Below are 13899 nucleotides of genomic sequence, written 5' to 3'. Positions count from 1 at the left end.
ATATCAACATCCTCTATTACATAATGTTAATAAACCCTCGTACATAGGCCTACTTTAAAATCTGTACGCAATTTATTTTTGGCTAAAAACTCGTAGAAGCATGCGATTTAGAAGCATGCAATTTCACAGGATTTTCGACTACAATATGAACGACATCCACTTTTGTAATGTAAATACCAACTTGGACTTTTCTGAGAGCAAAGACAAATATAATGGAGTTCACCAACCCCGACACTGGCATGATAGTAATTGTGTCAAACAAAGTTTCGCTAAAAACGAATAAGCGCAAAGGATGGTCCCTGGATTAGTCTGAGTCATTTGGTAGTTTATTTGTAGCGTTGCAGTGAACCGACCAGACAACTAGTAGGCCCTAGGTAATATTAGGGTTTATTAAAGTATCAAATGTTAACAAAATGGCGACAGTATGTGTTACATTTCTGGTTTCACTTTGATGTTTTATGTACAGTTTATTATAGGTAAATTAGATAATTCTTGGCCAAGCTAACGTTAACGTACCTGTTGCGTCTATGTACTAAGCATGTACGCAGTATGCAGACTCCGGGTATTATACGTACAATATTGTATGTAACATATCTACGTTATTTAATTCATTTGCCATTTTATTTCCAGTAATGTTTTAGTTCTAACGAATGTTTGATGACGAAAAATCGATAATATGTTACATATAATATCTAGCAGAAATATATTACCAATTTTACGTCATCAAACATTCGTTAGAACTTAAAATAGAAATAGAATGGCAATAGATTAAATAACGTAGATATGATATGTTACATACAATATTTTACGTATAATAAAAAGTTTGCATATTATATAAGTATTATGTTATTGTAAAATGGATGTTGTTATTGATTGTTGGGGAACACAAAGTTGAGTTATGATTAACATATGACATTTCGTCAGGAAGGTCTCAAATAATTGCCATCCAAGGTGAATAAATTGATAATTTGTCAATGTTACTTGCACAGGGAACAGAATAAAATGGGTCAGCGGTTACCGGGTACGGATCAAAGGCTCGAGGAGTCAACTTCTTCACGTGAATGTCTAAGTGTATTATGTCGTTAGCTGCTATGTATTATTCATTAATTGTACTCGCTGATCAAATTTGAAACCTCAATTTTTATGTTAGAATACTTACAATGTTCATCAGAAGTAGATCTACAGCAACATTTGCCAGGATGAACAATAATGGATAGATCATTAAAATAAAAGGCAACATTTATATCAATACACTGTGAAACAGAAATGCCCATTTAGAATAGGTCTGTGTTTTTTTAATTATTATTCGACATTACAAAATGTTTAAAAATCCTTTAAAAATCCTTTTAAGTTTTAGTTTGTACAATTTTAGTTTATAAAACTTATTTAATCAACGTGAAAAGGTGAAAATATTTTCATTACCTTCAGCAATTCTATAGCATTTTGATAATAACACCTGACGGTGTTGTTATACCTGGACTGAATAATGCATGTAAAAATAGAGAATTTAATGTGTAAGATATAATAGTAACATAACTAAGTAAAAAGTACATGTGAGGGTAAAACATACAACAACATGAATTACCTCTGACTACCCAAGCCTTTCGCCTGTAATCACCGCTTATCCAAGTTTTTCAAATCCTAGGTGGTCAGTATTTTTAGAGGATTGCCTTTTTGAGCTGTAATCACAGTATTCTGTGATGACGGTATTAATATGGGTTTGGAGGACACCCTTAAGTGTATAGCACCTGCCCACCATACCACAACCGTTAAGCCCAAGGGTTACCCTCCTCAACCTGTAAGCCTGAAAGCTTTCTTTAGCAGCAGTCTTGTAGCCCGGCAGCTGTCATTAGGTTACCCGACTGGGTTTGTTCTATTACATGTTGGATCCTTCTCCATTCGCATAATATATAACGTGTCTGGAGTGGTGCACAATATATCTTGTTAAAATCTCGCTATGGGTTCAGTAATGGCAGCGCAACTACCCAACCGTTGATTTTAAAGATTTCCTGCTGAAGCAAATCAAGGATAGTGCCTTTATACACGTGCATCCAGTTTCCAATCTCGTCAATCGGATGAAACACGCTTTGATATATGTCGCACAAAAACGGAAAAAAAATATGTTGCTTTCGGTGTATAATTTTCATCGTAAATAATAGGTCTATGAGATTGATTGAAAACAAAGATTTACATTACACCTCCGACGAGTAGCGTCACAAAATTTGTCTTTAAAAAAATGATATTCAGATCTTCATATGTCTATGTGTGTATAGAAACATTGCTTCTCATGACCTATGAGTGATCCTTTGAAAACGTTGATTTACCATTGTGTTCATTAGGAATTAGAAATGGGGATTTTGTTGCCAAGATACTTTATAACCTATTTAACAATTAAGGCATTGTTAATTGTTAATCAAGGGTCAACAATTGAAATGAACAAATATAATCATAAAACTTCTTTAAATTTTTTTGTTTAAAATAACTTTCTTGGTAGCAGCTTTATAATAGCACAGCAAATGACAGAAGAACCATGACATTTCCTGCAAATATAACAATAATGAATTAATCCCCTTGTAATGAATCATTCAAACTAATAATAAGATCATTTGATAAGCATTAATGTAAGCAACATAGATCAAGGTTTATTGATGAAATTCTATGTTGCAAATCTACGAAGTGTCCTTGATATAGAATTCATCAAAGTAAAAAGTACCTCAAGTATCTACATCTGATGTAATAACTGTTGAAACATGGTTGACATCTTCCTGTTGATTTTTTATATCATGCATGATTTGTTTAGATTATTTGCCGTGCAATGGAACCTGTTGTTCAATTGACACTAAAAGGCTTATTATGACCATATTGTGTGTGATATGAAATCCGTTGATGCATTTAAAACGCTTATAGTGGACAGATTTTCCATCGCCATCGGCTTTAGAGCTTACCCAAATACATTCAATGAGATAGGTCTGTTGTTACTGCATTACAATTAAGGTGTACATCAATAGAAGCAAGTGAAATTTTGTTTTTACTAGCCCACAACACAAGTCAATTTTGATGTGTGCAGTCGTATATGTACGTCATGACATGGCTTTTAGCATGTTAACATCTGTGATCTTAGCATTTCTTGTTAAACATAATTAAACGTACTTTGAACTTGATCAAGAATTGCTGTCGCTTTAAGTGGATCTTAATGCGTAGACTAGTAGACTGGAGTGTGTCTGGTTCTTCACGCTCTTTTCTTTTTTTTTCTTTTTCAATTTAGCTCCGAATTCGTAGACTCGATAATATTAAAGTATCAATGACCAGAATAAAATGATGATTGAGACAACAACAATGACGACAACGACGGCGACGATGATGACCAACAAGTCATTATGGATAACGTGTCTTGAATTCCGTTGATGCAAAGTTTTTTTAATTATCCATTAGGAAACTTCCACTGTCTTAAAGATATTGTAAATCGATAAATGTCCATAAGCTGTTATTATCTTAGTGGTATTTATCTATTACCATTTTGCTTAAAGGAATCAGCAAGTAACTCCATTGACCACATAATTATCGCTCTTTTTGTCTCAGAGGCATTTTAAGTGCATATACTTGGACGATTGCGCACTCCCTTTCTAATGTGATTAAATTCAGGGCGGTTATCTTCTTTGCATCTTAGTCGTGTGCTCCGGGGAATACAAAAGGGAATTCAAGAAAAACGAACGGTCGAAGACGAGATTCCCGATATTGCTAAAAGCAGCCAAAGCAAAAAAAAAGTTGAAACAAACTGTACCAAGCTTAAGAACTGCTATCATATTAAGTGATACTGACGTGTTTTTGTCACATGTGTTATTTATCTAAGTCGAGTTTATAGGAAAAAATAACGACTCGTATCAAAGATGAGGTCCAAGTCAGGAAAGCATGTCCTAACGTATTGCGTAAAGCTACTTGTATTTGTCAAACCTAATGTTATTTTAGTTTTGATGTGCTCATAGTTTATGAAGCTACGGTAAGGAGAGTTGTGACAGGATTATAGATTTCTGAATAGTGATCAGACAAAAAAAGTGATGACAATCTATTTAGTAAGTATCTAACAAAAACACAGGGATGATAGTAAAAAACTTGAAGGAACAAAAAAGTTCTATATATATTTACACGAATATATATATACCCTTACCTAATTCATTATGTAAATGTCAAAATCGGCACTCTCAAAGCACAAATATTATGAAAGGATATTATTTCCCCTATGTTGACAACGTCCATTACCTGTATGCATCTTGTGAAGACATCACACCGTCCTATTTCCATTCTGATCATGATGACATAAATTATACATTTATCTATTCCAAACCATACCGTAAAATTCCAACATCGTATTAACAAAACAATGTATACGATAACAATCATCATTATATTAATAAACAATCTAAGAATATGTGAATTAATGTCAAGATATTGCAATTTATTTCTGACACATTTCATAATTAAGAGTTAAACCATATCAAATGAAAGTAGACAAATAAATGAAAATAATCCGTATAGTTTGATTAACCTCAGGATATAGTTCATATTGTCTGCCGAGTGTAAGTGTGTACCTGCATACAGTATTCTACTAGGTTTTCCACTGCGTAAGCTATCTCATGAACCACTTAACATGGATGTAGCGGAAACCAAAGCTTCGACCTTTCCTCCGAAAACCAAAGCGTCGATTGTGAAGCCCTAGGCATCTATTAGCTTGTAATCACGCCTTACGTTGTTTCAAGTAAGGACCATTTTGTCAGAGGATATAAGTTGAATTCGTCATAATCTGCTAGAATTGGTTGGCAGTTGAGTGCAGCTAAACCGATTGGAATGACTAGCGACATATTTACTCTTCCTTCACTTTCCAATCAATTGTGAACCTTATATTCTGCTATATTTAACAGTCAAAATACGATTATCAAATAGGTTTAAATTACTGCATGTCTATGATAACATTCTTATTCCGATTATGTTAGCGCAATAGTAGAAGATATTGTATGTTTACTGTATAACCTAGCTTCCTCTTTAAGCAGCCAAGACTGCAATTATCTCAACCTTTGGCTGCGAGGCTTGCTGCTGGCGGCGCATGTAAAGATTTTTGTCTAATGCCAGATTTAAAATCTCGCCATCGTTCTATTTTTTGCTATGATCTACGACATAAACAACTTTAAAGACAACATATGAAGTAAGAATGTATGTGTGCTATACAAAACATACAAATTAAGAATTTATATGGACCTTTAACAAATTACTGCCAAAAGCAGCATTCAACACCCGACAGACCTGCAACGTGTTTCTTTTTAAGTATGATGGGATGACATAAATATTATATCATTAATTTTAAAAATTCACAATGGTTATGTACGTATATCTGTCTATTACGGTTGCTCGTTTAACACGTGAAAGCATTATGGGTATAAGAAAGAAAGAAAGAAACAAATAAAGAAAGAAAAAAGATCGAAAGAAAGGAAAGAAAGAAACAAAGAAAGAAAGAAAGAAAAAGATCGAAAGAAAGGAAAGAAAGAAAGAAAGAAAGAAAGAAAGAAAGAAAGAAAGAAAGAAAGAAAGAAGAAAGAACGAAAGAAAGAAAGAAAGAAAGAAAGAAAGAAAAAGGAAAGAAGGAAAGAAAGAAAGAGAGAGAGAAAGAAAGTGAGAGAGAAAAGGAAAAAAGAAAAAGAAAAAGAACAGAGCAAGAAAAACGAGGAAAATCTTGAAAGAAAAGGCTAAGCTGAATATAAAATACGACTACAAATGATAATTTATCAAGTAATTTGTCCTCCTTAAAATACTAGTATATAACCTTACGATATCAATTATCATCAGCCCATGAGACACATAGTAAACTGAAAATTATGCAGACTTTTTGCCTTCAACATCTCAAAATGAAATGATAACAATAACTATTTTCTCTGCATGCTTGCAGTACGAATATCCAATGCAGAATTTTCAAGATGGTATAATTAACCCTGTATTTCAACTCTGCTTTTGAAAAGCTTCATGTAAGGATGTTTTCTTGCTATGGGTGTGAGTTAAATTGATGTCAGCCTCGACTTACGGCACTAACGTGATACCGTTTGTTACTGGGGGCTACTTGAATGTTTTCAGTATTAAACATACATAATGTTCCACTCAGGCACAACGTACTGTCATTACCAGTTAATTTTACCAAAATGGAGCAGCTTTTTTTAAATTCTGACAATTTAAAGTCATTTTGTCGCTAGATTACTTAAATAAAATCATCCATATTGTTTTCCTACGCTGTCAATAAGACTCTTGAAATTGAATACGGTATACCTATATCCTGTACTCATTTGCATTATACTTGTATCGTGAGAACCTCTCGGAATTTATGAAAAAAATAGAGAAAACAAGCGATGTTAATAATAAGATTGTCCCTAAATTGTTAAAGGTTTTAAGTGGTGTTATCTAAGCCAACACATTTCTTTTATATAACCATCAATTATAATTCGTGGGCTTTTTATGTGCAGAACTTATAATCATACATGTACATAATCTACTACAAATATCACTGTAAAATGTTAGCATATTGCTAACAATATTTCATAAAAGGTGCTGAAAAACACAAAGAGAAGTTGAATGAAAACTGAATCCAACAAGAATATTATATTACATAACACGGCCACTCTAGTTGTAGAGTGCCGTGGTGTTCTCTAATAATATTTTGTGCCAGATATGATTCATTGTACACGGTGAATCTCCTATTCTACCGTTCACTTGTTCAAATGTGAAACAGAACAATAAGGACATGAAATCACGTAGTACTTGCACTAATGGGACTGCATATGGAGGAATGTGGTTGTGTAATGAACCGAATATACACCAAGTCCATTTATGTTTTGACCGTTTCTTATATAAAATAACAGTTAAAATCCTACAGGTTAATGTGATTGAATTTCTTAATGTAATTGATTTAAGTGATAACACGAAAGTAACAATATAATGGACGTACAAATGAAAGTGATATGTTTCCCCGTAACGCTGGAATGTATGAATATTTTATATTTAGTCGACTGTTCTGTACTGTACAATAATCACCACATTTTAAATTACCAAATTGATAATATACATCTCACATCAACTAAAGCAAGACTATTATATTTTGAATTGAAATAATGTTTAACATGATATTAGTATGATGAATCTTTATATTCTAGTGTATTAGTAAAGTAGGTAACTTTAATGGTGTATTTTTTTTTAAAAACATCGGAAATAAAATTACTTAACAAACATAGGTTACAAGTTACACCACTCTCTATCAAACAAGTGGTTAACTCTATATTCGTTTCACGCAGTTCCTGTGCTGTAAATATTCTTATTCTGAAGAAAAAAATTAAAGCTAACACAAAACAAACATAAAAGTATGGTTTAAGGCATGACTTTTTAAGAACTGTTCAAGTAAAATTCCTTGACGTAGTTTAATCGTGGAAATTGAAGAATTCGGTTCACGAACTGTTTTTGCTTTTTCTAAAAGCGCTCTCCTGCCTCTGACAGCAGAAAATTGAACTGACACCAGATACAACTGAAGCAACAACATGGTTTTAGGCATGACTTCATAGTTGTTTGCTACAATGTCGTATTTTTAGCATGGAATATACTAAAAAAAAATAATAACGTGTGCATTTGGTTTGAAATAAACAACATTTGTGTGTGTTGAACACTGTAAACTGCACCTTGGTAAATAGTTTCCCTTCAAGTGCAATGGAGATGTTAAATGTTCATCCGAGCATGTCAGATCGTAATATCATCAACAAGCACATTTTGATCAACTGACACACACACGCCAACGCAAATGAGAAGCAAGTACATTTCCAGCCAATTGTCAATTCGATTGTATATATTTTCTAAATATGCAATTATTGAATATGAATATATTATTTTTTACGACAACATAAACAATGAAATATGCAAATATATATGCATGATGTAACTTATAGTTATGGTTTTCCACGCTCATTGATTACTCATCGCCAATTTATCGACCCACGCGTATGCTAAACAAACAATCAAACAAACCACCAACAAACAAAAACATTGCTTGTGGCTGCTGGTGGTTATCGATAGATCAATGCTACAAGCTGCAACCGCCTAACGATGAATCTTAAGTTAAACCATATCATGACATGTATTAACATCTTTTCATACACTCCTAGATAGTGAGAACCAATCAGAGCCTCCGTTAGTAAATTACTAGTCGTGCATAAATGTTGTACAATTGCACGGGCGCGCACTCCGCGTAGTACGCGCAGTGCTTTCGGACGCGTTCATTTTACTTGCGGGTTGTTGCATTTATATTTGCCTGCATTTTCCAAAATTTTTTAATGACAATTTTGTTATAAAAATGCACAAATCACGGGATTTTTTTAGTCGTGTATGAGAAATTGTACAAAATAATGCACTTGTACTGAGATGTTGATGCGTCTAATGCACGTGCAATACGCGTGCATTATTTTGTACAATTTCACTCCCAACAAGTGATACGCATTTATTAACCTATAATTATGAATGTGCATCTACTTGCTATATTTTGGAGTAGAAAGGAGAATATTATGAATATTGTACAACGCAAAATGTGAAGCGTTTTAATTAAAACCTGGTCAATATAAATAACTTTAAATTACTTTGTTCCACGTGGCATACAAATTGTATATGTTAACAACAAAATATTCAATGGCGTAGTTTACAGTCAGTCATTAAATAAAGATTTTATTTGGGTTTGTCGTTTATTAAAGTAAAAACACACGGATCTGATCAATTAAATCATAAGGTATACGTTCTAATCGCTGCTTTGGTTTCAGAACATGAGAAGATTGAGCTATAGACATGATACATATCATATATAGGCACAAACATAACAACAAGAAGCCATATGATACATGTGCAAGTGCAAAACTTACCCAATTAGTAGATATTCTATAGCTTATGTACAAGAAGATGGCGGGAAAAGTAAACATGATGACTAAGGCACCGTAAGTTACCACAGAATGGGACGTTAATGAGATATACTCAATTAAAACAAGGTGCGAATCAAAAACAAAAGGATGATTAGGTTATACCTTGTACTTCATGACTATCACTGTGCGTACATACGTTAGGAAGAATATTATTATTATTAGTATTATTATTATTACTAGCGGGATACCCGCGCTTCGCGCGGGTCCCCGCTAGATTAGTAAATGGGAGCGTTCACTATAACAGGAAGAATTTCTGAATCATTGAAAAGGTACATTTTATTTATCTAAATCTGTCTCTTCTTATATTTTCTTTTTTAGTTTCTTCTGCTTAGCTTGTGATATTCCGTTTCCATGTTATTTATTTATTTATTCAATCCCGTTCCCATTATTTTCTAAATGTTCTTTCTTACATTTTCCTTTTAGCTTCTTTTTTATTTGCTGCTTGTGATTTCCCGTTTCCATGTTTTTTATTTAATTCTGTTCTCATTATTTTAGCTTCCTTTTTTCTTACATTTCCTGATTAGTTTCTTTCCTTCTTTGTTTCGTTCCCGTATCAGATATAGTTACTTTAACCCGTTATTACTCGTACCTTTTTTGTCCTCATTTTAATTTAATTTTTCTTTATAGTACCGCTTCATGTTGTTTATACACACATCTTTTTCCCGTATTTTTATTACGTCCTCTCATAGCGTGTCTGCGGACGTGTTTACCCGTTTATAATCCCGTGACCCGTCCATGTACCTTTTTGTCCTTTATTTTTCTTTCTTTTCGTATTATTATGTCCACTGGTCTCTGGCTCGCAAGTCCCGTGGCTCTGCGCAGTTTACGCGCGCATTGGCGTAGTGCGCATTACGCACGCGGCGTCGACGCGCTGCCTGCCAGCTGCAGTGACGCGTAGGCTGGTAACCGATTTTCATAACAAAAACCCCGTTTTTACCCACATTTTCACTGTTTTTGCAGCCAGTTCTTGACCGTTTCCAACCAAATTTTCGCATTACCGTCTCGGTATATTCCTCGATCTCCTGTATGAATTTGGCGACATTTGGATCGAAACTGACGGAGCTTTTATACACCTACATAGATACACACACACAACATTCCCCTATTTATAGTAAGATTATTATTATTATTATTATTATTATTATTATTATTATTATTATTATTATTATTATTATTATTATTATTATTATTATTATTATTGTTTTCATTAGTGTTATTTTCATTAGTATTATAATTATTCATTTTTATTATTATTAATCAATAATAATATTTAAGTATCAGATCAGGCAAGCAATGAAAATTAATGAATAAGAATAGAAACAGATGGAAAAAAGTAGAAAGTGAAGGATAATCACATGACGCAGGTTATTTATATACTTCCCTATAAAAAGTAGCAGATACGATCAATTAAGGAAAGAACAATTCACCTATAACACCATGTAAGTGCAAGATGTAGAGAATACTAGTGAAATATGGCTTAACACCACGTGCATTAGTTTAAGCTACGATGAGCCTGCTTCTACTATGCCTGATTACCTGGGATGCAAAAATCGACTCCATGACTGACATGTCGGTACTCTGTTTTGTTTTAATGACGTAGGATATAGCTGTTATTATCAATTGAATATATGAATACAAAAACCACCTAAGTCCATACTTAAACCAAATTGAGTTAAGCATGGGAAAGTGTTCCTTTACATAGGCCTGTCATATGTATGAAAGAACAACTCAAATTCATCCTCTGTGTCTATTGAGCATGTGAAAAATAGCATGTATGAAAGAATCACCCAATTCCATGATTTGAGTCTTGTAACACATTGATTAAAATCCAGTATGTATAAAAGTCCACTTGTAACACATTCATTGCTAGAGAGTGACTTTTGAAAAAAAATGGGTTTAATAAAGGAAAGTGTGTGGTTTATATTACATGGCAGAATGCTTATCAACATTATACATACCTGTGCGCTTTATTTTGTATTATCTTACTAGTGGTAATCTCATTCTAACATTGTTGTCTTTGTATATGATTCAAACAACCACCTAAGTCCAAAATTTAAAATGAACCCCACGAAGTCCCTGAAATGCTAATCGTCATACCTAATACAGGTTAATCCACTCATTTGCACGTAAAACTTACCATATTGACCAGGTAAATCTAACTGAAGGAATTAAAATGATACACAGGTTTTCTCTCAAAATCACTTCCCATGGACTTAGGTGGCTTTTGTATTCATGTATTCAATTTCTAAAATATAAAAGCAACAGTTTGTATAACCGCTGTGAATACGTATGCATAATGTATATTACGGTAGGTTGAAATTAATAATGCTTTCTTTGGGAATAAATCCATGATTGGGAAAGACGAGACAAAGGATTGAAAAGCGAAAAAGGATACGCACTGACCTTTGAAGAGTAATGTCTCTTATTTCGCTTGTATACGGACAACAATATATCATATAACGAACAGGTAGAATAATATAGTTGTATCGTAAGAAAATGCGCCTTTTAGCGACGAGAGATAATTAAATCAAATCGTTAGTGAGACTCAAAGTCATAACACAAACAACCTTTTCCTTAATTAAATCAGCTTCAATATAATAACAAGGCTGAAATGGCTGAAAATCGCTCCACATTGGCTATTAAACCCTTGAGTATACGCTAGAGTTGTACAGATCTTGGCGACGTTGTGATCTGTTCACGAGGGAAATAAAACACCGGGATTTTTATAAGGTGTGGAACCGCTACATAAACGCCTTAACTTCTTATTTAATTAACTCCACCTTTGTAAAATCATATAAACTTATCAATATATCACTAAGATTAGATTACATTACACCTTTAAACCACTGAAATAAATGGAAACTTATAATAAAAGTTGAGTCACTATCTTCGGCTATCTCTCACCTGTTCGCATCGGTAGTTTGACAAGGCTGAAATGTTTATTACAGATGATCACTGACCAGAAACAAAGAATATTGAACGATTGTTTAATTTAGACTTACCTTCCGATAATAGTAAAGAAGTGAAGACAAGCAAGATCTGGGGTAATTTTGGTTCCATGGCGATATGGTTTCTTTCTCGTGTAAAGCTATACAGAACAAGGATGGCGAGGGTGGAAGAAGGCCAATAATACAGGCAAACTCTTACAGGCGATTCGTCTTGTCTCGTAGACAGACCCCCTTGGACTAAACCATTTCCTAAACAGGGAAGGTGTATCTAGCGTAGCATGCACATGTATTAGAACACTAACTCGGTGGCTACTGGTACAGCATTGTTACGTTTTCCACTAAAAAGCGAATGGAAACTTCAACAATATCGAAACTAGGGGACAGTGCCTCAATGTAAGTTCCAACTTCAATATTTCAATAAACCAAAATAACTCCACCAATATCCTTTAACCTTAGTATTCCTTTGAAGATGCTTTTGTGAACACTTTATATGTATCAAAAGTTTGGAGCCAAACTAGTGGCTGTTGACATTCAGCATATGGTCAGATCAGATGATAGATACTTGAAGAAAATACCACGCCATTGGAGAGAAAAGTATTTGATCAATTTTATCAAAGCCTGGTCATCATGTTCAGATGGAAAAGAAAAAAAGAGTACAATCCAAGAGTACGTTATCGTAACAATCATGCACCACACGTACGAATAGGTCAATATCGGCGAGTCCTTATCTTCAACTTGCAGCTATAAAATATCTAACCAAGTGTTTTTCATTTTGTTTAACAAGTTTATTCAATTCAACTCAGATACAACGAAATTACAGCGAAACAGTAAATGTTATGTCCATTTCACTCTCCCACATGCAGTATTGAAAGAAATGATGTATCGTCAGTAAGGTGAGTTCTCATAGCGATACCATTTGTACGATTTGATTCTACGGAAGTAGTGAAGCAGCGACAGAACGATCGGTGATTGAGGATGGAGACTAAATCGAGGCATGCAGGCGGTGAAACGGCTTGAACTCTTCATTTGCTCCCAATACACACGTGATACACAGACACATGTGGCGTTCTACATCAACATTTTATTCATTACAATAAGGAAGTTTATATTGATATACATAACATCATTGCTCACGTGTCATCCTAGTCTAATTTTGCTATAGTGTCTTCACAGTCATTCACAACTAACAGGTTACTTAAATGTAAAACTCTAAATTATAATTGTATGTCAAACTTAGATATGCCCATTCGTTATACACTGGTTATGAATATAACTTATAACTTATTTATGATATAAAAGATATGTCTTACAGCAAGCCATGAACACACTTTCTCTTAAAGAAACAAATTTATCATAAGTCCATAATCATATATTGCCACAGACCAAATGGCAATAGACCCCCTTAGGGTAATTATTTATCAGATACGTTAGACAAGGCATAGCAGGCTTACCATGATAAAGATACGGTTTAATTAACAGTGTTGATGTTTTAAAAAGGACGATTATTCAGCATAATATCTGAAATGAATTCACAAATCTAGACAGTATCATAGGCAACTCTCTCGATTTACTTTAGCCGTGCAATTACTTTAGTCATTCGGGATTTCTTCATTGTTTGGTTCGATACGGACCGTCATATTGTATACGCAATAGATAAATGCTGAAGTGGATAGACTATAGGAAAACGCATCATATGCGAAAATAGTGATGATAAACCTCTCCCAAAGGGGCGCTCTGAGATTTTGGTCGTGTAATGAAAGAAGCTATAACGAATTCCCGATACCCCGGGCCATACGTATGGATGGAACACACGTACAACATGAGTCTCTTGTGAGAGCGTGGATTTGATTTCTTCAAAAAAGGCTGAAATGAATATTTCTTTCTCATATCAATGAGTCTTGGTAGAGAATGATTAATATGACCTCTTGTAGATGCGACCAATATGAACAAAACAAATCCAAAGAGAA

The 13899-nt window shown here is 33.9% G+C and overlaps 1 protein-coding gene across 1 annotated transcript in view; it reads right to left on the bottom strand.

The window, feature by feature from the left end:
- The window catches only part of LOC140155089 (neuronal acetylcholine receptor subunit alpha-10-like), a gene marked incomplete in the record, with an annotated part of 49629 nt that extends 36742 nt beyond the window's left edge, over positions 1–12887 (bottom strand). The window contains 1 exon segment of the mRNA XM_072177788.1: positions 11987–12887. Coding sequence (XP_072033889.1) covers positions 11987–12044 — 58 coding nt within the window.
- Positions 12888–13899: the final 1012 nt, after the last annotated feature.

This window comes from Amphiura filiformis, chromosome 6 (assembly GCF_039555335.1).
Source record: "Amphiura filiformis chromosome 6, Afil_fr2py, whole genome shotgun sequence".
Lineage (NCBI taxonomy): Eukaryota > Metazoa > Echinodermata > Ophiuroidea > Amphilepidida > Amphiuridae > Amphiura > Amphiura filiformis.
This window is presented reverse-complemented; position numbering and strand designations above follow the sequence as displayed.